The 24,931-nt window shown below is 44.2% G+C and overlaps 1 protein-coding gene across 2 annotated transcripts in view; it reads right to left on the bottom strand.

Annotated features, from left to right (window-relative positions):
* Positions 1-24,931, bottom strand: part of VPS8 (VPS8 subunit of CORVET complex) — a 253,480-nt gene that overhangs the window by 120,854 nt on the left and 107,695 nt on the right. For both annotated transcript variants that reach the window (XM_039488831.1, XM_039488832.1), the window contains exons 28-31: positions 6,095-6,214; positions 4,702-4,758; positions 3,495-3,577; positions 683-767 (exon numbers count right to left, since the gene is read on the bottom strand). In XM_039488831.1, coding sequence (XP_039344765.1) covers positions 683-767; positions 3,495-3,577; positions 4,702-4,758; positions 6,095-6,214 — 345 coding nt within the window. The remainder of the gene's footprint in view (positions 1-682; positions 768-3,494; positions 3,578-4,701; positions 4,759-6,094; positions 6,215-24,931) is intronic.

Raw genomic sequence — 24,931 nt, 5'->3', positions numbered from 1 at the left:
AAATCTATGGCCAGCTAAATTAAGAATAATAAAAAGATTTTTTAAAAAAAATATTAGGAACAAAAGGAATTATAATAACGGTTTATAACTAAATGAAGAGGGTAACTTATCAATAATGATACAGACAAGGCAGAAGCATTCAATAAATATTTCTGTTCTCTATTTGGAAATAAGCTGGATGACGTATTCATATAATAGAATGATTAAATACTTTCTATTCCAACCATAACCACAAGGAGAATATTAAACAGCATCTACTAAAGTTAAAAAAATTTAGGGTGAGCAGGACTGGATGATTTGCACTCAAGAGTTTTTAAAGAGTTGGCCGAGAAGCAATTTGACTCACTGGTGTTAGAAAGCTAATGACAGCCACCTCACCTGGACTAGTGTAAAAGAGCCCTACTATGGATGCAAGAGCAAACCTTACAGTTATTCAGGATAGGTATTGTAGACACATTGAAAATCAGCATAAAACAATTAACTGCTACATACAAAGGTCATTGAACACTCTAGCGTAGACCAGGACTCAGCGTGTGCCCAGGGTTGATGGAAAAGGAGGGAGTTCTAATCATACAAGGTCGATGACAGGAACTGTTTTACCTGCCGAGGGAGTTGGGGGGGGGAAGAGGAGCTACTCTCTTCTTGGCTGAGGAAAAGTTTAGAGCATTACATATTTACCTACCTTTCTCACTGGATCACGCAAGTAACAATCAATGATTTTGTCATAGAGATGCTCCCGTTCATACATAAACTCACAAATTTGGTAGCTGAAATAAAGAAAGTTTGCCATGTTAGAAAGACTCTGCTCTTTGACACCAGATAAGAAATGGAGTATAGAATGTCCATCTCATTCTCAGTTCTGAGGCAGCAGAAAACAATTACACAGCCCAGACATGAGGGGATAAATATGTAACTTACAAATAATAATGACATTATTAATGAAGTGTCCTGCCTAAATACTCCTGGAAGAATATTTCCCTGCTGTCTTTGTGAGTAGAAGAGACGCTGCCCATAGAAACCTGCTCATTATCTCCAATCATTTGTGATGGAACTGAATGGTTATCCTGGGCTGTTGGTTAGAAACCAAGACAGAAAACTAAGGATGCAGGGAAAACAGCTATATTACAGGGATGATCAGCTGCATTTTGTTTCTGCCCTGCTACTTCAGACTAGTTTGACACTCCTCAAGTAAACTAATTACTTGATAACAATCTGAGATTTTCCCCCTCAAGAAGTATCTTATTGGTCAGAGAATAAAGAATTCTTTCAGGACTGTCTTCTGCCATTTTTCACAGATACATAGATTTTAAGTCCAGAAGAGACTATTATGAACATTTAGTCTGATCTCCATCCTAGTCAGAGACGCTCACTCAATAATTCCTGCATCAAGTACAGAACCTTCTAGCTGAGCTAGTGCAGATCTTTTAGAAAGAGAAGTCCAATCTTGATTAAAAACTCTAAGTAATGGAGAATCCACCTCATCATTCCTGGGTAAGTTGTTGCAATGGTTAAGTACTAACACTGTTGAGAGCCTCATGTTTTTCACAAATCAGACCACCACAAAACACAACATAAAACAAAATACAATGAAAATAACTCTCAGCAGTGGCTCCTGCCCTGTGGGCTGGGCTTCAGCTTCCCACTCCAGGCGTTGCAACCTGCTGCACAGGGTCACAATATTACTCATGTTTGGACTGGCTGCCCCTCCATCATCATGACAGAGGGGCAGCCAGTTCAAACCTTGGCAGCACTGCAACCCTGTGCAGCAGGTCGCAATGTCCTCTGCGGGAAGCCAGGCCTACCTCTGCAGGGTGAGTACTAGGCAGGCTCACTCAGCAAACTCCCGCCTGGGGACAGGACCCAGTACCCCCATGTGTACAAAATGGATAAAATTAAACACAAAATTCCTGAAAAATAAAATACTATAAAAACAACGGGTTCTAAGAATTTGCATCATCTTTCTAGTCTGAATTTGTGTAGCTTCAGCTTAAAAACTATTTTTCACCAAAAGCACTTCCAATGAGACACCTGTTTACAGAGCTGAAAAATGCAATTTTGGGGAACCAGCTCTATAAACAACAACATAGATCCCAAGAATGAGTGGAGCCTGTCAGTCTTCTTCTCCAACTCTCATCCATTCCCTCCCCATTTGGCTTGTGATAAGCTCCACCAAATGAGGCACTGCCATGCTTCAGCTGGTCCTCCTCGTCACAAAACTATAGTCCAACCTTCATCCCGCCTGCCTCCCTACAACATGAAAGTCCTACTGTAGGATAAATGGGCAACCCAGTGATGGGTAACAAAGGAGCGTGCTGGTTTTTATTTCCAAAATACGGCCAACTCTAGGCTAAACATGTTGTCTGAGGAATGCATGGTGGAGTGTGGCATATGAAGTGCTGCTACGGTTGGCCAGCTTTCATATCTAACAATGAGTTTTGTTTCCAAAGCCAGGAAGAAATTATGTAAAAACAGTGTCCAAACTGAAGCACGCATGGTCTGTGTGCCAGGCCTCAAGCCTTCTGATGGACTCCAATCAATATGCCTTCACAGCAGGCTATGATAAAGGAATTGCACTGGTACAGCTTCCTGACTGATCTCTTCCAGGCAAGGGAAGATGATCAGGAATCCATGTTAATTCCCAGAGCTATCAACTGTTTTACAATGCTGCTAACCACATGGTGTCACTAATGCATTTGCAGGCCTTACCAGGGACTGACAACATTGCTTGAGTAACCTGTTCTGGGTACTACTGAAAGGCAGAACTGAGCACTTGCTTGTCTTCATTAGACTGATGCCACCCAACTTTATATTCCAGTGCTTCTGTCCTTCCTAGTATGGGGGGAAAGAGCTCACCATGTCTGAAGTTGCGACTTGGATGGCTATTTGTTCGCTGAACTCAAGCAAGACTGAGAATACTTTCAGGAGGGGTAAAGTTGCCAAAGGAGATGGCGGAAATTCTCAGCACCTCTGAAAGATGGGTTTACGTCTGCTGTTTGATTTTAGGTTTGGCAACCCGAGGGCTGATCTGAATCCCCAGATACTTCTAAATGCCTTTAGGACGTGGACTCCCCACCCTCCATAGTCACTCATCATTACATTACAGTCATTACAATATGCCCTACAGAGACCAGGTGAAACTAGACTATTTTACTTTCCATGATAGAATCAAATTCAAAGCTAGTCAAGTTTCACATGATTTGGGGTTCCATTCTGGAAGGTTCACACAGCTCTGCAGACAGTTCTGCTAAGAAGAACTGAAAGCAATCAGGATGACATTAAATACAAATGGACTGAGAGAGATTAGATACGAACTGACAATAAGGAAATAAAAGCGAATATGTTTGGAGGAAAGTAATCCAAGCACAGCTGCAGAACAGCAGTGAGATACTTGGAATGACTACATAACTTCAGTGATGATTAAAATGGCTGAGTGGGCTGCAAGAGGACTTTTAAAAACCAGGTATTATACACTGTAAAAACAAAAAAAAGCTTACAATTCAGCTTTTTCTGCCATAGGGATGAGACGATTCTCTTCAAACTGTACTATCCCTCCAGCTTGCAGTAGTTCTAAAAGGACCTGAAGAGATATTGAATAATTATTATTTGTTTTGTGGTAGTACCTACGGCCTTGGATCAAACAAAGGCTGTACCTGTCTGAAAGAGCTCACAACCTAAGAAACTGAATATTACTGTTGAGTTTTAGTTTACAGGTGTATTTAATTTTGGTTCTCCATAATTTGAAGGTCACATTCCCTAGCATTTTCCTGATGGTGCTATTGCTATCAAAACACAAAACAAGTGCAGGAACATGAGTGATCCTCTCTGCCAGTGATGTGAGTGACCCTCCCTAGCAACAGGGAGCCAGAGAATGACAGAGAAAAGCCTGGATCTTCCCAATTAACTTAACACCAGAAAAGGTGATGAGACATGACCCACCAGGAGAATAATTAAGAAGCTACAAATCAGAAAACTAATTATTAAACAAAAGCAACCGAACTTAGGCCATGTCTAAGTGAGACAGCTACACTGATTTAACTTTAACTGGCTTTTAAATATTTGCATATTTTGTCCTGGTTTTAAAATGCAAACATTTTCATTTTCTACTCCAACTCCATCTCTCCCATAGCATCAGTTATTCTTCTACAGAGATAGGCAGGCTATACATGTCAGGAAAGAGACAACATTTAGATACATGTAAAGCCTAGTGAGACTGAAGCATAAATAGGAATTGAAGTAAAACACTTGAGCCCAGATATCACAGTGGTAGTCGTGTGGGGGGAATACACTGTCCCAGTTAAACCTAGACAAATGCCATGTTAACTCCATGTGTGTCACACTTTCTGCAGGAGTCTAGATTATAAGAATCCTGATGGCCCTGGTTCATTTGGGGACAGGAGGAAAGGTTCTCTCTCTCTCGCTCTCTCTCTTTAGGGGGCTGTTTCAGACCCCAGGAGATGGGATCTATAGTACCCTTCTCCAGGTCCTGTTCTGCCACTGCTCCTGGCTGTGCCCTGCTCATGCCCTTCCCACCCCACAGTGAAAGTTTCCATTTTGGTACATTAGCCTCAATACAGCCTGTGGTCACTCTCTCGGTCTTCTGACCAGGTTAATCCTCTTCTAGAGATTGGTAATTCCTAGCACTTTTTTTTTTAATCAGTTTGTCTCTTACACATAATGAAATACACCTCTAAAGATTGCTACCTGCTGTCTCTCCGAGTGTCGGGAATCGTCATCAGGGCTGCACAGAAATTCAAGGACCTGGTCAAGGAGAAAGATGACTATTTTCATTATATATTAAAAAACAACTAGGAGTCCTTGTGGCACCTTAGAGACTAACAAATTTATTTGGGCATAAGCTTTCGTGGCTAAAACCCACTTCATCAGATGCATGAAGTGAAAAATATAGTAAATTTTATATATATATATATATATATAAAATTTCAAACATGTATGAACTGTGTGTGTGTGTGTGTGTGTGTGTTGTGTATATATATATATACACACACACACACACACACACACACACACAGATGGGAGTTGCCTTACCAAGTGGGGGGTCAGTGCTAACAAGGCCAATTCAATTAAGGTGGAAGTGGCCTATTCTCAACAGTTGACAAGAAGGGGTCATCATCAAGAGAGGGAAAATTACTTCTGTAGTGCTAACGAGACCAATGCAATCAAGGTGGAAGTCGCCCATTTCCAACAGTTGACAAGAAAGTGTATCAGCAGAGGGAAAATTACTTTTTATAGTGACCTATCCACTTTCAGATGTTTGTGCAGCCTTACTCTAAGGCTCTGAGGTCTTTCATTAAATACACTATTATCCATTGGTGTTGCCCCACCAAATCAGGCTATAGACTTGCCTTGCTCTAGGGTTTGTATGAACTGGTATAGCGACACCAATGCAGCTCCATTGGTGCAAACCCCTAGTAAGGTACAGCTTATCCTAGTTTCAGACTGTACAGAAACATGCTGTACATTAAACCATTCCTTATACAAATCCATATACATTATACTTAGTTGATACATTCTTAAATCAGGTAATCTGTTGGATCCTTTATTCTGGCATCCCACAGTTAGTGGCATGCCGTTACTGTTCTCAGAGAGGGTTGCAGCCAGTGCCAAAAGATTAACATTTTGGTTCTCTCCTTCCCAACACCCGCACTTTCCCCAAACACACAAAATCTACAGGAAACAGATGGAAGCCTGCCTTTCCATGGCAAGGAAAGACTCCAGGGTCCGAGGAAAAATAAAAGATAGACACTATAACATCATTACTGCACATGTTTTTCACCTCAGGAGACATGTGGAGGGGACAGAAGCAGAGGTTTCCCCCATATCTCACACAATTACATAAGTCACAGCAGGCTGAGATAAGAACAAGTATTTAAAACTTTAGCACTTTTGTGGTGCCTTCTCCATGTTGTTTCTGAAATCACAAACACTGAGCCCCCAGCCAGTATCCCACCCACTACGTGGCAGGTAACAGATCTTCAGTACAGCCTGAACCTACAGTGCAATTTGCAATTTATTTGTGGAACCTGCATGTCAGAGACCTCCATATTTACCAGACAATGGACAATGGAACATTTACCTGGTCAAAAAGGGTCCTGTTTACAAACAGTGTATTGTTGGGCTTAGCCAGCTGCCGGGCAAGAAAGGTAAAAAGACAGCCAACTTGTGATGGGGTGAAATCAGAATTTTCCACCATAACCTTGTGAGCGAGAGAAAAAACAAACATGATTTATCCATTATGCAATCACCTTTGAAACACACAAAACAAGATGCAACAGCATGACACACTAGAAGTAACACTAGCTGCACCAGAGTGAACTGTGAAGTGTTTAGAGGGCAGCACAGCATCTTACAGGCTTTCAAAGTTGTGGCAACACAACTCTGCTTAGTGATCAAGCCTGCTACTTCCTTACATGCCCATTCAACATAATGTACTTCTGTCTTGGAGATAGTTTCATTCACTAACAGTCACCCTGTTTGGTATTCTTTCCTGGATGGTTTTAAAAAGTAGCTTTGGCTCCATTTTCAGGATTAGATCAGATGTCCCGATGACCCAGTTAGAAAGTAAGTGCAGTGACTAGCAGCATAAGAGAAAGCTGGAAAAAAAGGGCCTGGAACAGAGGGAGTACGGGGGAAGCCAGGTGGGGCTGCATTTACACGTACACCTCTACCCCAATATAACGCAATCTGATATAACTTTGGGAGGGCTTTGGGATGTATGGCCACTGGGAGGCATTCATGGACAGAGGACTGTTCTCTTGGGATGGACTGAGTAGGGAGGGAATTAGACTTCTAGGATGGAAGTTGGCACAACTGATTAAGAGAGCTTTAAACTAGGAATTGGGGGGAGATGGTTGGGAGATGTCCAGGTAATCTCCATGCCGGATTTTAACATTGAGAGGGAAGAAAACGAAGCAAAAAAGGATACTGTCATGGGTAGGAGAATGGACATACAGAGGAAAGGTACTGTAGATACAATTCTAATAGGTGATACTGGCGGTAGAACATCTGGGCCTAATCAGGTAAAGAATGTGAGTGAAGCCAAACAGCAAGAATTAAGATGTTTGTACACCAATGCGAGGAGCCTAGGTAACAAAATGGAGGAACTAGAGTTACTGGTGCAGGAAGTGAAACTGGATATTATAGGGATAACAGAAACATGGTGGAATAGTAGTCATGACTGGAGTACAGGTATTGAAGGGTATGTGTTGTTTAGGAAAGACAGAAATAAAGGCAAAGGTGGTGGAGTAGCATTGTATATCAATGATGAGGTAGTCTGTAAAGAAATAAGGGATGGAATGGATAAGAGTCTGTCTGGGCAAAAATCACATTGGGGAAGAAAGCTACCAGAGCCTCCCCTGAGATAGTGCTTGGGGTGTGCTATAGACCGCTGGGATCTGATTTGGATATGGATAGAGACCTTTTTAATGTTTTTAATAAAGTAAAGTAAATACTAATGGGAATTATGTGATCATGGGAGAATAACTTCCCAGATATAGACTGGAGGACAAGTGCTAGGAATAATAATAGGGCTCAGATTTTCCTAGATGTAATAGCTGATGGATTCCTTCACCAAGTAGTTGCTGAACAAACAGGAGGGGATGCTATTTTAGATTTGGTTTTGGTGAGTAGTGAGGACCTCATAGAAGACATGGTTGTAGGGGACAACCTTGGTTCAAGCGATCATGAGCTAATTCAGTTTAAACTAAATGGAAGGATAAACAAAAATAGATCTGTGGCTAGGGTTTTTGATTTCAAAAGGGCTAACTTTAGAGAGTTAATGAAATCAGTCCAATCCACTTACCTAACTAAAGAACTTGGGGATCTAAAGGCGGAAGAAGCCTGGAATTACTTCAAGTCAAAGTTGCAGAAACTATCAGAAGCCTGCATCCCAAGAAAGGGAAAAAAATTCATAGGCAGGAATTGTAGACCAAGCTGGATGAGCAAGCATCTCAGAGAAGTGATTAAGAAAAAGCAGAAAGCCTACAAGGAGTGGAAGATGGGAGGGCTTAGCAAGGAAAGCTACCTTATTGAGGTCAGAACATGTAGGGATAAAGTGAGAAAGGCCAAAAGCCATGTAGAGTTTTCCCTTGCAAAGGGAATTAAAACCAACAGTAAAAGGTTCTATAGCCATATAAATAAGAAGAAAAAGAAAGAAGTGGGACCGCTAAACACTGAGGATGGAGTGGAGGTTAAGGATAATCGAGGCATGGCCCAATATCTAAACAAATACTTTGCCCCAGTCTTTAATGAGCTTAGGGATAATGGTAGGATGACAAAAAGGAACAAGGATATGGAGGTAGATATTACCACATCCGAGGCAGAAGTCAAACTCAAACAGCTTAATGGGATGAAATCAGGGGGCCCAGATAACCATCCAAGAATATTAAAGGAACTGGCACATGAAATTGCAAGTCCATTAGCAAGAATTTTTAATGAAACTGTAAACTCAAGGGTTGTACCGTATGACTGGAAAATTGCTAACATAGTTCCTATCTTTAAGAAAAGGAAAAAAACTGATCCAGGCAACTACAGGCCTGTCAGTTAGGCATCTGTTGTATGCAAGGTCTTGGAAAAAATTTTGAAGGAAAAAGTAGTCAAGGACATTGAGGTCAGTGGTAATTGGGACAAAATACAACATGGTTTTACAAAAGGTAGATTGTGCCAAAACAAACCTGATCTCCTTCTTTGAGAAGGTAACAGATTTTTTAGATAAAGGAAATGCAGTGGATGTAATTTACCTCGATTTCAGTAAGGCATTTGATATGGTTCCACATGGGGAATTATTAGCTAAATTGGAAAAGATGGGGATCAATATGAAAATTGAAAGGTGGATAAGGAACTGGTTAAAGGGGAGATTACAATGGGTCATACTGAAAGGTGAATTGTCAGGCTGGAGGGAGGTTACTAGTGGAGTTCCTCAGGGATCGGTTTTGGGACCAATCTTATTGAATCTTTTTATACTGACCATGGCACAAAAAGGGGGGAATGTGCTAATAAAGTTTGCGTATGACACAAAGCTGGGAGGTATTGTCAATACAGAGAAGGACCGGGATATCCTACAGGAAGATCTGGATGACCTTGGTAAACTGGAGTAATAGTAATAGGATGAAATTTAATAGTGAAAAGTGCAAGGTCATGCATTTAGAGATTAACAACAAGAACTATTGTTATAAGCTGGGGAGGCATCAGTTGGAAGTAACAGAGGAGGAGAAGGACCTCGGAGTATTGGTTGATCACAGGATGACTATGAGCCGCCAATATGAAATGGCTGTGAAAAAAGCTAATGTGGTCTTGGGATGCATCAGGTGAGGTATTTCCAGTAGCGATAAGGAGGTGTTAGTACCATTATACAAGGCACTGGTGAGATCTCATCTGGAATACTGTGTGCAATTCTGATCTCCCATGTTTAAGAAGGATGAATTCAAACTGGAACAGGTTCAGAGAAGGGCTACTAGGATGATCCGAGGAATGGAAAACCTGTCATATGAAAGGAGACTCAAAGAGGTTGGCTTGTTTAGCCTAACCAAAAGAAGGCTGAGGGGAGATATGATTGCTCTATAAATATGTTAGAGGAATAAATACCAGGGAGGGATCGGAATTATTTAAGCTCAGTACCAATGCGAACACAAGAACAAATTATATAAACTGGCTATCAGGAAGTTTAGACTTGAAATTAGACGAAGGTTTCTAACCATCAGAGGAGTGAAGTTCTGGAACAGCCTTCCAAGGGGAGTAGTGGGGGCAAAAGACATATCTGGCTTCAAGACTAAGCTTGATAAGTTTATGGAGCGGGTGGTATAATGGGATAGCCTAATTTTGGCAATTAATTAATCTTTGACTACTAGTGGTAAATATGCCCAATGGCTTCTGATGGGATGTTCAATGGGGGGGGATCTGAGTTACTACAGAGAATTCTTTCCTGGATGTCTGGCTGGTGAGTCTTGCCCACATGCTCAGGGTTTAGCTGATCGCCATATTTGGGGTCGGGAAGGAATTTTCCTCCAGGGCAGATTGGCAGAAGCCCTGGGGGGTTTTGCCTTCCTCTTAGCATGGGGCACAGGTCACTTGCTGGAAGGTTCTCTGCACCTTGAAGTCTTTAAACCATGATTTGAGGCACAGGTTTGATACAGGAGTGGGTGGGTGAGATTCTGTGGCCTGCATTGTGCAGGAGGTCAGACTAGATGATCATAGGTCCCTTCTGACCTTAAAGTCTATGATTCTATGAATTCGGATATAATGCGGTAAAGCAGTGCTCCGGGGGCACGGGGCTGCACACTCCGGCGGATCAAAGCAAGTTCGATATAACGTGGTTTTACTTATAATGCAGTAAGATTTTTTTGGCTCTTGAGGACAGCATTGCATCAGGGTAGAGGTGTAGTTGCTTGGGTATCTATCTATCTATCTATGGCTGGGTAAGGGGATTCCTGAATTAACAGGGAAGGCATACTCAGACATGGCTATCTGAAGAGATGAAGTGGATGACTGCCTACACTCACTACTATGGTAGAGGCACCTGACTAAAGGGAGATGGGATTGTGCTTGTGCTTATAATAATATATGGAAATATACCTATCTCAGAGCTGGAAGGGACCCTGAAAGGTCATCGAATCCAGCACCCTGCCTTCACTAGCAGGACCAAGTACTGATTTTGCCCCAGATCCCTAAGTGGCCCCCTCAAGGACTGAACTCACAACCCTGGGTTTACCAGGCCAATGCTCAAACCACTGAGCTATCCCCCTTCAGACAGTGTGAATTTGCACACATGCTCTGGTACTTTAAGGACTCTGAATGAAGGGGAGTCTGAACAAGCTTGGCTGTCTGGAGCCCTGGAATAAAAAGGGGATATTTGGGTCTAGACTTCACTCTCTGGGGAGGGGACTACTACAGGAGAATCTGTGGCTATGTTCTGGAAAATGAGTTACTGAATGAACAGGAGGGTCTCATTGCCTATGTATGTGAACAATGGGGTGCTGTTCCCAAGTGAGAATGCCCGTGAAGCAGCTGAATTAAGAGGAGTATGTTTTTAAGCCATGCTCTGTATCTAAGGAGCCCCCAGCCCAAAGATATCCAACTTGAGTACCTAAAGCCTATAAACTGCAGCCCTTCAGGGAGACTTAAGGAGAAAAAAAAATAATTTGATTATGAAATGTGGGTGCAATCCAGACTAGTGAGGGGTTGTCTCACTATCTGCCCGGTAATCCCGGGTGCCTCACAATGCTTTGCTGTTGTAGCCCCCAACCTGGGCTGTTCACAACCAGCCTACCAGCATGCAAGTCACATCCTGAATGTCTCTGCATGCATGGCTGCAGCCCTGGCCCAGCAGCTGTGATCCCAGCAGTCTGCTAATAACATATCAATCACACACTGACTTCCATCAACCTTGGTTACAATCAGCGAGATGACCCCAACACACTCCAGTCCTGAATTTCCCCCAAATTTTGTGCCCTCAAGTGCCCAGCCCTCTCCTGAACAGGTACTTTGCTCCTGTAAACAGACAAAAACCACATCACAGCTTATTAATTTAATGGGGGTAAATAAACTCTTCTCTTTAAGCACAGCACTGAGTTTGTTTATAGTAAAATAAAACAAATTTGTTAGCATCACTTAACCTATGTCCTATTACTAAGTAAAAGGGAGAAACATAGGGTACGTCCAGACTACCCGCCCTATCGGCGGGTAGCAATCGATTTATCAGGGATCGATATATCGCATCTCATCTAGACGCGATATATTGATCCCCAAATGCGCTCCCTATCGACTTCGGAACTCCACCAGCGCGAGTGGCAGTAGCGGAGTCGATGGGGGAGCTGCGGACATCAATCCCGCGCCGTGAGGACCCGAGGTAAATCGACCTACGATACTTCGACTTCAGCTACACTATTCACGTAGCTGAAGTTGCGTATCTTAGATCGACACCCCCCCTAATGTAGACCAGCCCTTAGACAGAGTTACAAGGAAGTAAAAATGAAACCTGCATCTAAAAGTTCAGAACTTAATCTAGCAAAATACAGGCTTTGCTCAAGATAATCTTTGCGCAAATAGTGTGTAGGGTGTGAACATAGGGGTGTTTAGTGTCACAGTTTCCTGAGCTGTGCTATATGATTGTTAAACTGAGGTGTTTGAATCAGCCTCACCAATACAGGAGGCGTTGCCTCCTCAACTGACTCCCACTTCTTCCTAGCAGCCCCCGAGCAGCTCCGGTGAGCCAGGAGCATTCTGCACAGCTGTTTTGCATTCCTTGTTGCAGCCGCTCAACAGCTCCCATACTGGCTGTTTGCTGAATCAGAAGAGGGGGGAGCAACACTGATTGCTCCATTTCCAGCTTCTGTGCTGAGTTTTGGGAGCCCCAAAGAGAGCACTTAGCAAAGGATGGCTCCCCACCCTAAGCAGCCACCAAGGGCAGCCCAGCAAAAGGGGAAGAGGAGAAGCTGAAAAACAACAAGCCTTAGGGCTAACATATGGTCCTCAAGGGACCATATGCCAGCCAAGGACAGCCAGAAGGCAGCACACAGCACCCCCTGCCCCTTCATACCTCTGCACAGGAGGAAAGCATGGGCTTTTTGCCAGCTCCAGGCTTACTGGGTATAAGGGGACTTGTGGGAGGGTGACTATGCCTATGCTTGGGTGTCTGGACTCAACTGTGCTCAAGCTTTGGTACCTGGGAGAAAACACTGAGTGAAGCAGGAGAGCCTATCTTAATGCTAAAATGAGTGAAGAACCCAGGATAAGGATGGGTCCATAAAGGTCATCTTAACCAGTGTAAGGTAGATAGGGGCCAGTAACCATGTTAATCATGGAACAGCACCGTGTTATGTTTCAAGGGTAAATCAATATCATCTCCCTTTTCCTTATGTCTCATTATCTATAAAAGGATTTGTGGAGGTTACTGTATGAAATAAAATGTTACCTAATAACTAAAATATTTCTCTAGTCAAACTAGATCACTAAAAGGGAGCTTTCCTATTTCACAAATTCATAAGGAATCTGTGCTAGTTGTTTCTCAAGCTGAGGACTCATGTCATATAAAGCATAAAAAAAGCTTTTGTTTGCTGAACCCGAATTAAGGTTTATGGTCCTAGTATTATTAAATACTTATCAGTATCACCTTCCCATCAGATTTTCCACTCCAATTCTGCCACCTAGAGACTGGACATGATCATGGTCTCTAAAAATGTTATCACTTCTGCACTGGCAGCAGACACAATCACAAGAAAAAGGTCAGTCAAAATCCAAAAACAACGAAAAACACGTTTGCTATTGTCTGCCTGTTCACAGCTGGCAGCAACGTTGTTCTGAACTCAGTGAAGCACAGTAGCGACAGCTTGCAAGGCAGTGCAAACTAAAGCACAGAAGCAGCCCACTGTCGTTAGCTGGAAGGGAGGATTTAAAGAAATTTTTACTCCCAGCCCTTCCCCCCTAACCTTTCAAAGAAGCTTGGGCAGAAATTCACTTTTTGCTGAGGCACTGGAGCTGTTCAAAAAGGTTATTTTTTAAATATCAAGAGTGTACTTTTCTCATTGCCTTTGTTCTCAAAAAGATGAGCCTTTTTGCTGTCACCAGAATACACATAAAATTTGTGGAGGTGATATCCATGTGCTAAAAACATTTATCACATACCTATGGCCTCATTGTCTATCCACTCATCCATCTTCAGAGATTCTAGTCTGCATTCCAATCCCCTGAGCAATCTCAAACAGCCAGCATTTACAACCCCCCACAATAGCAGGTTCTGGATCATGTTTAGGGAGCTCACCCTCTTGTGGCAGGAGTGGGGAGGGAGGAGAAAGAGCTGGAGAAGGAATGACCACCACATATGCTCTCTTGACTTTTTCTTTTGCTGACGTGTGATTTCATTAGGAAGATTTTTTCTTTTGGAGGGAACCATATAAATGATGCATCGGATTTGTTTATTATAGTTCTCACCCCCTTCGGAAGCCAGTGGGGGAGTACTAAGGAACCTGCTCCCCGCAGGGGGGAGGAGAGGAGGGGAAACAGGTATTTGGAATGCTGGTTCTGCTTGCTAAAAGGGTATGTCTTTTGGAAGTAGCTGTGATAACCAAGACCGTCTTCCCCTTTATCTGTACTTGGGACATTTTCAATTCTCTAGTGAAATCTGGAAGTTCTTCAGACAGTTAAAACCTGTGTGTGAAGAAATTTGCAACTTATCACCCAAAGATTCATGAGGAAGTCAGCTGATTCTTGATTGAGTCCTTATGTCTGAGTGAAGGCAACAGGCAAATCCCTCACACTGCAGGAGGCCCCAGACACCTGTGTGTGCTGTGGGTTCTATATACTCAGTGCTGGATTAAGTTGTTTTTTTAATGGAAGAATGAGATTGTCATGGTCAAAGAGATGGAACAGAACAAGTTGAACTTGCAAGTCTTGTAGTTGCTTGTTGAGGGGCTCTGGCTATTCCTGTTCTGCCAGGCAAGGTAAGTGGCACTATAGGCTGCGCCACATGCAAGGAAGGGATTCTCCCCTTGCATATTTTCTCTCAAATTCAATCAAGTTACAGGAAAGGAGATCTGTTGTTATATGAAGTATTCTGAGAAAGTCTCCTAAAGCTGCTGTTCTCCAGTAAGCCTAAGGAGCTTAACTCATACAGTCCTGTGGAGGCAGAGAAATCCAACATGACCCTGGAGACAGGACTGAAGCACTGTCACTATAACTGACCTTCCAAACTTTACCTCCCATTGTCTCATGACACATGACAAAGCCTTTTAGTGAAGATTGGTGGATGTGACTCAGGCTTGAGAGTCAACAGTTCTAATCCTTTCATTTCAATGAATCATTTAATTAGTGAAAGAACGAATCTAAGATCAAAGGATTTAAAATCTGTGGAAACACTGGAACCTTTGGATACTGGCCACTATTCTCCTAATTTGCCTTTCCTTCTCTCCCTGGATGAGCAGCTATTTACCTTCTCGGGATACCTGCCAACAGCACAAAAGCAGCTCCCCATCCTGAGTGACTGGCACAGCAACAGCTAACATGCTGCCTAGCCACTTGCCTCACAGGGGGTCTCTTCGTGACACTGTTCCTGCTCCATTGCATTTTCTTTTGCTCCAGTTCCAGTCCCTCCCACCCACTGTTCCTCTCCTCCCCAAACACGAACATGGCTCTAGCTCTCAAATTATTTACATGATTTATATGAAATGGCTCATCCTCTTCACTACTGCTTTCCATAGCAAGGCAGATTTCCATCCAAAACATGTTAACAATGCTAACATTTACAACAGCAGATGGACCCAGAGTACCTCAGTCAAATGGTGCCTCAGTTGAGGAACCATTGAAGAAGGTTACACACCTGTAACTGGAGGTTCTTAGAGATGTGTGGTCCTTATCTGTATTACCCATGTGTCCAGAGCCTGAAAATTTGGAAATAGTGTCCGTTGGTCCACACCTGTGCCCTGGCTCACCTCGTGCCTCCACGCAAGGGAATAAAAGGGGAGGGCAAACCAACTGCCTGTCCAGTTCCTTCTCTACTGTGAATCAGATAAGATCCAAAGCAGATCGGGGGAGGGATAGCTCAGTGGTTTGAGCATTGGCCTGCTAAACCCAGGGTTGTGAGTTCAATCCTTGAGGGGGCCATGTAGGGATCTGGGGCAAAAATCTGTCTGAGGATTGGTCCTACATTGAACAGGGGGTTGGACTAGATGACCTCCTGAGGTCCCTTCCAACCCTGATATTCTATGAATTTATTCTATAAGAGGAAGGAAAGTGGAATACAGACAGGGATCACACACCTCAAAGAACTTCCAGTTATAGGTAAGTAACCTCTGCATCCCTATTGTATTCCACTATGGGTGATTGACAAGCAGTACATAAGAGAGTACAAGGAGGTAGATGGTAGGGCTGAGTGGAGCACCAACATCCCAAAGGCAGCATCAGCAGAAAATCCCTGCACCAGGGCAAAATGTCTTGCAAATGTGTGAACGGAGCTCCACGTGGTCACTTTACAGATGTCCAGGAAGGGTACCTCCTGAAGAGATGTCATAGCTGTCACCTGTGTTCTGGTGGAATGAGCTCTTACGCTATGGGGAGGAAGGTTTGATAGATGATAGAGTAGAATGCAGCCAGAAATCCATTTGTAGATTCTCTGGAGAAGGCATGCCCTCTGAGTCTTTCTGCTATAGTCTAACTGATTGCCTAATTGGTTTTGTTCTGTGCAGGTAAAAGGCCAAGGCCCGCCGTACATCAAGGGACTGGAGTCTTTGTTCCTCTGCGAAAGTGTGCGGTTTAGGGAAGAACATAAATAAGTGAATCAATTGGTTAAAGTGAAATTCAGAAACTACTTTAGGGGTAAATTGGTGTGTAGATACAGAGAAACCTTACATCCTTATGGAATATAGTGTGTACAGAGAACCTGCCATCATCGCTTCAAGTTGGCCAACCCTTCTATCTGAGGTGATGGCTACAAGGAAAGTGACCTTCATGTAAAGGAGAGACATGGAGCAAGATGCTGAAGGATCAAAGGGGAGTCTTGTGAATAGTGAAAAAACTAGGTAGTGGTCCCACTGGGGAGTAAGCAGCTGAATAGATGGGAATGCTCTTACTAGGGCCTTTCTAGAATCTATTGGTCAGTGGATGTGCGAAGACCAAGTGGCCCTGGTAAGGTGGATGGTATGCACTGATTGCCACTAAGTGGACTCACAAGAAGCAGTTGGGCAAACCTGAGCTCTTCAAAGACAGGGCATAGACCAAGATGAGAGAAATAGCTATATAGTTTCTGGGAAACTGCCTCTGATGTGTCCTTTTACTAGAAAATATTTTCTAGTAGAGTCTTTTCTACTATCAGAGATGTCTCCTCGTATAGCTGTGGAACACAAATGTTTTAAGGATGACCCCCATCCAAATACCAAGCCCTGAGGTGGAACAGAAACAGATCGGGTGCCCGATCTGGCCATTCCACTGAGTCAGGAGCTCGAAAAACACTGGGAAGATGATTGGTGGTAAGGGTGACATGCATAGAAGTTTGGGAAACCAGAACTGTCTGGGCCAGTAAGGGACGAACAAGATGACTCATACTCTATCGTGCCAGATTTTGCATAGAACTCGCAGGAGGGGTAGCAGAGGGAAGGCATAATTGAGCTGGTCTGACCAAGAAGAAGCAGAGCACCATTGTGGGCGTGGCAACCTATGGCTTCACTGGAACAATGTGGGGTGCGTTTGCCATTTGCTTGAGAGGCAAGCAGATCCCTAGTTAGGGTCCCCCATAGAGTGAAAATATCGTGCAGTATCAAGTCATGGAGCTCCTGCTCATTGTCGACTGTGCAATGCCTGCTGAGGGAGTTTACAAGCACATTTTTTGCTTCCCCAGAAGCTAGACTGCTGATAGTGTAGTGGCAATCAAATCACCCTAGTTCCCACAAACTGACTGCTTCTGCATATGGGGAGGCAGATCTCACACTTCCCTGCTTATTGATGTAGGAGACCGTCGTAATGCTGTCTGACATTATAAGGACATGTTGAGTGTGGATGGACTTGCATGCCTTCTGGACTTCTCGCAACTCCAGGATATTGATGTGCATCCTGGACTCTCGTGATGTTGAGGTACATAGTGCTGCACAGCTGTTCATGTGGGCTACCCACCTGAATATGGATGCATCTAATAATGGTCCTGTCCAGAGGGAAAAAGAAAGTGGGTGTGCACGCACACCAGATGAAGATTTGTCCACCATAGCAGGGAAGACACTATGCTGGCCAGAACTGTTACCATGAGATTCATGGAATGGCGGTTTGGAGCGTATACTGACTGCAGCCACATTTGAAGGCAAACAGAGTGATGTAGGTGCACACAGTCGTATGAGCTAGGAGAGACAGACATGACTATCAGTACTCAATAGTTGTTTGTGATGTGAACTATAATACGGTTCATGGCTTCATTAATGAAGAGTGCTATTCTATTGGGTCCGGATGTATGGCGGATATCTAAGAGTTAGTGCTGGGAGTTGTCAATTTCTTCAAGTGGAATCTGAAGCTATCCAGAAACCCTGCAAAGGTGGTCTTGGATTGTCGGAAGTCACGGGGTGGGGTGGGGTGGGGTGGGGGGGGGATGTAGAACTCACCACTTCATTTGGGGATGAAGATGGCAGTCTTACTGGTTTCAGCTGAACCACCAGATCCAGAGCATGTTCCTCCTCCTCCCCCCCGGGATCCAGAGGCAGATCTGAACTTCCCCTTAGACAGGAGGCAAGGGATGACTTCCTTGAAGATTGGGCCAACTCTGTAGGAGGGGTTTCTGGTCCCCATGCCCAATATAGCCAGTAGGAGAGATGAGATGAGATGTTAGATGAGGCCAAGGCTGATTCCAAACCAGTGCAGGTCTTTTGGGTGGTGGTGGACGCGTACGGTAGGGAAAAAAAGTTTCATTGGGTGGTTTGGAATCTCCCAATGAGAAGGCTGATCCCAGTTCCCGCGGCAGTACCTTTGGTGCCATTGGAGGGGAGATGTATTATGTGTATGAGATGAGTGATAAACTCCTTCTAGCGGTTGATTCCCTCAGAGGTGATATCTCCCTGGAGATGGAGGCGCCAAATGAAGGAGAGGATTCTGCATTCAGGAAAGTGAAAATGTCTTGTGGGGGCAGCAACGGATTCAGATCTTCTTGGTGTGAGAAGGGTTCTATTTGTTCGAACCGCTGGAGCTATGGCCAGCCAGGACAGCAGTACCTGGAGCAGACAGTGATCTAACTTCATTGGTGCCAATGGATCCTGGGGTTTGGAAGGTGTCAAGGATGACAGTACCGACGGAACATGGTACAGTACTGATGGAACCCAATGCTTACGGGCTTTCTTGTCATGCCTCTGAGATTTAGGATGCTCTAAGTCCTCCAAGGCCTAATTGATAGACTTCCTCAGAGCTGAATCGGACTTCTCTGAAGTAGGTTTAGAGGAAGACTGTCTCATGTTTATGAGAGTGTGTACTAGCTTCCTGAAAAGATCCCACCATTGGGTATATCCCGCACCAGAGTCGGACTTCACAGCATACAGGGGGCGTTCCCAGGCCTGGGTCTGGCCTTCTCCAATGAGATATTTGTGGAGACTAAGTTCCTGCCCTTCTTGGGTATGGCTGGGGAATGATCATCATATACTGCACCTCGCTTCAATGGGGGCTTGGTCATTGCTGACCAAGAAGGACTGCAGGCAGGAAGTGCAGTTTGAAGCCTGGAGTCCTGGAACCTGAATGGAGGTGAGGGGTCTCCCCCAAGAGACTAATGTAAATATTAACAGATCTATAAAACACTAAACTGTAAAAATTATTAAAAACTGTTAGAACTATTTACAAACTAGATAATTCTTATTTTGTAGGATGAAGCCTAAGCTGTGGACACTAAAGGTTCCAATCTGGACCATGAGCCAGTTAAAAGGAACTGAAGAGGTGATTGGTCCACCCTACTTTTATCCCCTCAGACAGACGCACAAGGTGAGCCAGGGCGCATGCATAGCCCAACAGACACGACTGTTGGGATGGTGCCAAATTATTATTATGAATGACTGATTGATATGAATGAATGTGGTGAACATAAGTTTGGTATGGCTTGGTACATCTGAATTTGCTAGAGGATTCTGGGATCAGGGCTCTCTTAGCATCAGACAGTTGGTATCGAAATTAACAGAGTGATTAGAGGCTCCATCTCTGTGTGCTTCAACATAGAACTTTGGTCATATCAGCTGGGGCCAGCTCACCAAGTAAAGAAAACGCAAAAACACACCAGAGAGCTTGGCACAGGCTGACCTGGATCAAAAGAGAAAGTTCCACACCTTGCAGTAACTTAAGTTCTTCGAGATGTCTCCCTCTGTGGGTGCTCCACTCTAAGTGACGGTGAGTCCCAGCGCCATTGATCAGAGATTTTTGGTAGCAGTGCCTGGTCGAAACGCATGCACTCAGTTGGTATCTCCCGTCTCGTTGGAATCTTCTTGAGTGCGTACATCCCGCACCCTCCTCAGTGGGCCTACAGGGACACACATCTCAAAGAACTTCAGTTACTGCAAGTTGAGTAACTTTCTCTTCTTCTTCTTCAAGTGCTGTCCCTGTGGGTGCTCCACTCTAGGTGAATGTGTAGCAGTACCCACTATGGTTGGTGGGACTTTGGAGATGCGGCAGTGAATACTGTAGATAGTACTGTATGGCCTACTATGGTGTTTGCCGTGGTGTCTTGCATCAGAGGATAGTGTTTTGCAAACTTGCATTCAGATGACCATGTAGCCGCTTTGCAGATGTCAGGAATGGGAACATTGTGTAGGAAGGCAACAGACATCGACATAGTTCGAGTGGAATGAGTTCTAATGCCTTCGGGCAGTTGAAGATTGTGTGTGCAGTAACAGGATCTGATGCAGTCAGAGATCCACTTGGACAGAAGTTGTTTAGCGATAGCCATACCCTTTGATCTTTCGGTAATGGAAACAGAGTCGTGGGGACTTACGAAATGGTTTAGTCCTGTCTAAATAAAAGGCGATTGCTTGCCTGATGTCGAGAGTATGCAGGGTTGCCTCTTGCGGAGTCTTGTGAGATTTGGGATAGAAAGTAGGTAAGTAAGTATATAGGTTGGTTGAGGTTGAAGGTAGATACCACCTTAGGAAGAAATTTAGGGTGTGGTCTCAAAGTGACTGTGTCTTTGGAGAAGATTGTGTAGGGAGGGTGGGCCATCAGGGCACTGATTTCACCTACTCTCCTTGACAATGTTATGCCAACTAAGAAAGCCACCTTCATGGACATATGGAGATGAGAGGAGGTAGCCAAGGGCTCGAATGGAGGTTTCATGAGAGTGTGTAGAACGAGGTTAAGATTCCATGCAGCCGCCGTTGGGTAAATTTCAGGGTAGAGATTTTGCAGGCCCGTAAGAAAGAGTTTTATGGTGGGGTGGGTAAAGAGTGAATAACCCTCTAATAGGTCATGGAAGGTGTAAGCACCGCCAGGTGCACTTTGATGGAGCTGAGCGAAAGTCCGTCCTGTTTTAGTTTCAGGAGGTAGTCTAGAATGTTAGGGAGGATCACCCTATTGGGCACTAAGTGATTATGTGAGCACCAGAGGGCGAAACGCTTCCACTTCTGCAGGTAGGTTTTACGAGTGGAGTCTTTCCTACTGTGCAGGAGGACATATCGGACTTGCTCGTAACAGGCTAGTTCATGGGTTTGGAACCATGAAGGAACCAGGCTGTCAGGTGGAGCTTTTGGAACTGGGGGTGAAGAACCCATCTGTTGTCCTGGGAAAGGAGATCTGACCTGTTGGAGAGCCAAGAGGACATGCGGTGTAGGTAGGGATACCACGTCTGTCTCGGCCAAGCCGGGGCAATAAGTATGACCTGGGCCTTGTCGTCTACGATCTTCCGAAGAACCCTGTGTAGCAGAGGGATTGGTGGGAAGTCGTACAGGAGAGAGTTGTTCCACGGGATGAGGAACGCATCTCCTAGGGATGCAGTCCCGAGTCCCGCTCTGGAGCAAAACTGGGGACATTTGATTCTGGGTTGTGGCAAAGAGGTCTACTGACAGGGTGCCCCAGAGGGAGAAGAGCTGTTGAAGTATTGTGGGGTGCAGTTCCCATTTGCGCACCAGGGAAGAGCGCACGGTCAGCACCACGGCTATTTTTAGCCCTGGGGCGTGCGGTGCTGACATCTTTGTCAGTAGCGGGGCAGAATGCACAGCCAGCACTGCAGTTATTTTTAGCGCTGAGGCACTTGCTGCCATGGCATCTTTCCCTGTCTGGGAGGGATTTTCTGCCTCTACAGTCTGTGGGAGCCGTGGTTGAGGCATGAGCTGGGGCTGAGGTGCCTGCCTTTTCCGCTGTCAGCACAGAGGGTAGGGATGTCGCAGGAGACCCCTTACCCTTGTTATAGTCTCTCCTATGAGACTGCTCTGCTTCTTGCCTCTGCTGCAGAGAGGGTGAAGCAACGCTCCCCACTGGTTCAGATCTGGCTGGGGAGGATGTGGGAGTGGGTTTAACTTTCCCCGTCTCCGAAAGCGGCTGCAGGGATTTTTCCATAAGAAGCATTTTAAGCCGCAGGTCCCGTCACGCTGAGCCCTTGACTTGAGGCTCATACAGTGGAGGCACTTTGCAGGGATGTGGGCTTCCCCGAGGCACTTCACACAATGTGAGTGCCCATCTGACCTTGGCATGGAGTTCTAACAGGAAACACACCTTTTGAATCCTGAAGTCCCTGGCACTGTGAATTAGAAATGGCAGGGGAGAGTGTCTCAGCAAGAGACAAGTCTGAAGTAAAATTTTTTTTTTTTTAAACTAAGTCACTATGTAACTACTAAAGGAAGGGAAACAACTGGGATGTAACTAATAACTATTTCTATATTCTTTGTTACTTTGTTCCTACAGAGACCAGGGAAGAGAAGCAGTACTGCCCCGAGTCCCGTCTTCAGCCGGGGATGGTTGAGAAGGAACTGAGGAAGATTCCAACAAGACGGGAGATACCAAGTGAGTGCGTGCGTCCCAACCAGGCATTGCTACCAAAAATCTCCGATCAACGGCACCGGGACACACCGTCACCTAGGAGTGGAGCACCCACAGGGACAGCACTCGAAGAAGAATGACCCTTTTGGATGATACCATGCTAAAAGCTCAAGTGAATGATGAGAGGGTAAATGTTGACTGATCTTTGGTCTCTGTTTTGCAGTCCCTTCTAAACATTTTAATTAGAAAACCCAGTAATGAAACACCCACAGGGCATATTTCTGGGACATGTGACTCCTTTGAGAAAAAATAAATTGCTGTGCATTGAGCAAACTGAATCCGAATTTTCACTGGTACCGGTGACAATCTGCCCAGCTGTGGGCCATTAAAGATCTGTCTCAACAACTACTTTTAGATTCTCCAGCTCCGGATGCATGATGCGTAACCCTCAGTGGAATACAACAGGGAGCATCTCTCAAAGAAGAGCTTGAATTCTCAGGTGATGCTCTCTGAGATGCCTTAATGTTTATCTGCCAGGGTGCCTTGCTAACAAGTAGTTGTAGTTGCAATTTTTCAGTTATCACTAAATACTTACAACTGGACTCCAGTGCAGGACATGTGACTCTAGTCAATTTCTGGTTAAACGAGTTTACATACTCTGTGTAGTGCCTTTCTTCCCAAATTGTATACATGAAGTACAGCAATGAAACAGCTGCTACTGGGGTGGAGGTGGGCAATGGCCATTTTTGGCCAAGGATACTAGGATAATTCTGCTTCCCTAATGAATACTGCCATGAACAGATGCAAGTTGAAGGATAAAGGAAATATCAGGAAGTGTTTTGCTATGGACTCCAATGGGAAGGACCTCCAATTAATAATCCCTCAGTAATTTATCAGCTGAGGGGCTGGGAAGGATTCACTCACCCTTTGCCAACTTTGCTCACCCTTGAATCCACCCTGGCAAAGGGTTATTTAATCCTGATGGAGGACAAGAAGAACCTTAGTGTTTCACCTTGGAGGCACCTTTGAAATAATACAGTCTCTCTTGAAATTTCTAGAAGTATTCATGCTGACGCTTCTGTGCCTCTTCATCTTGTAGTCAGAGGCAGATTTCTAAGCCATTCTTAAAAGGGCTGTTCACCTATTTTGATCTCTACAATACTGAAGAAACATTAGGTCTTCAAGATGCAACTGAGGAAAATTTAGGTCAAATTTGTGGTGGCCCAGCCCTTACTTCTTGTTTAAGAGACAGGGCTCAGGACATTGTCTATATCAAGAAACATCAAGATATAACAGGAATCCCAAATTAAGGATTCTGTTTGTGAAACTGAGTTAGAGACGAAGGGCTTGGGGAAGGGGATGTACTGCTGATATCTGCTAAGATGAACTGTGGAACTAAGCAAAGACAGATGGGCACCTAGAGTCTAATTTGCTAATTTGGGGCTCAATAGGGAAATGGAGAGGATCCTTTCTCTGCTTCTCTTTTAAGGAGCCAGCTTGGGGGCTAAAAGGACACTCACATTTTGCTGTTACTGGAGAGTGTGGGACACAGCCTTCTTGCAGTGAGGTTGGAAATACAGAAGGTGGCTGAGATTCAATGTACAAAGCAGCCCTGAAAAAAAACACATCTACAGGAGCTCCTGCTCACAGCCTGGTGCTACCTCCTTCCCCTACTGACAGATGCTACAAGAGGCTTTCCTCCCCAACCATGATACTTCCCCAAAAGCTGCCCCTGCTGTATGCTATTTTAGGTATTTACTACAACTATGTAGGTATTTAGAAAACTGAACAGTACCTAAGCCTAGAGCGCTGGCTAAGGATATTTTTAAAAAGTGAAAAAAATAAATACGGTATTCATGCTTTTCCCTGTAACTCAGACTCCTGAGCCTAAACTATGTTCTGACTGGATGGGAGTTTACTCTTGCTTCAAAATATTAAAATATAAAACTTCTCATTGAACTGCCTTTTTTGTTTTATTTGTATGGCTTGCAAATTTTAGAATAAAATCTACATATTTTAAATTGTACACCTGATCATATATTTATTCATAATAGCCCCAATTTATTTATTTTAGATTCCAGATGGTACTATTTAATGAGTCTAATTTATCTGTCACAATGAGATCTTTGGGCAAGTGACCCTATTATACACAGTGTTGGCGGAAAGCTAACTGGGTGCAGGGTTTTGAGAAGGAATAAAATCCCAGGAAACATTTTTCGGTCAAACAAATCTTTGCAGTGATATATAAAACAGTGGTTCTCCTCCAAGGGTCTCAGATGCAAACACAAAAACTTCACAACACTCATGAGAAGAAGGTACCACAGCAGGAACTACACACACTTTATTGATGGGAAAGCTGTGCATCAGATGGGTCGAGTGATCTCCTCAAGGTTACACAATAAGGCAGTGACAGAACTGGAAAGGGAACTCAGAAGACCTGATAATCAGTCCTCCGTTCCAACCCTAACTCTACAGTACACTGCCTTTTGAAGTGACTTTGTAAATAGTACTG

Source organism: Mauremys reevesii, linkage group 9, assembly GCF_016161935.1.
Source record: "Mauremys reevesii isolate NIE-2019 linkage group 9, ASM1616193v1, whole genome shotgun sequence".
NCBI classification, from domain to species: domain Eukaryota; kingdom Metazoa; phylum Chordata; order Testudines; family Geoemydidae; genus Mauremys; species Mauremys reevesii.
This window is presented reverse-complemented; position numbering and strand designations above follow the sequence as displayed.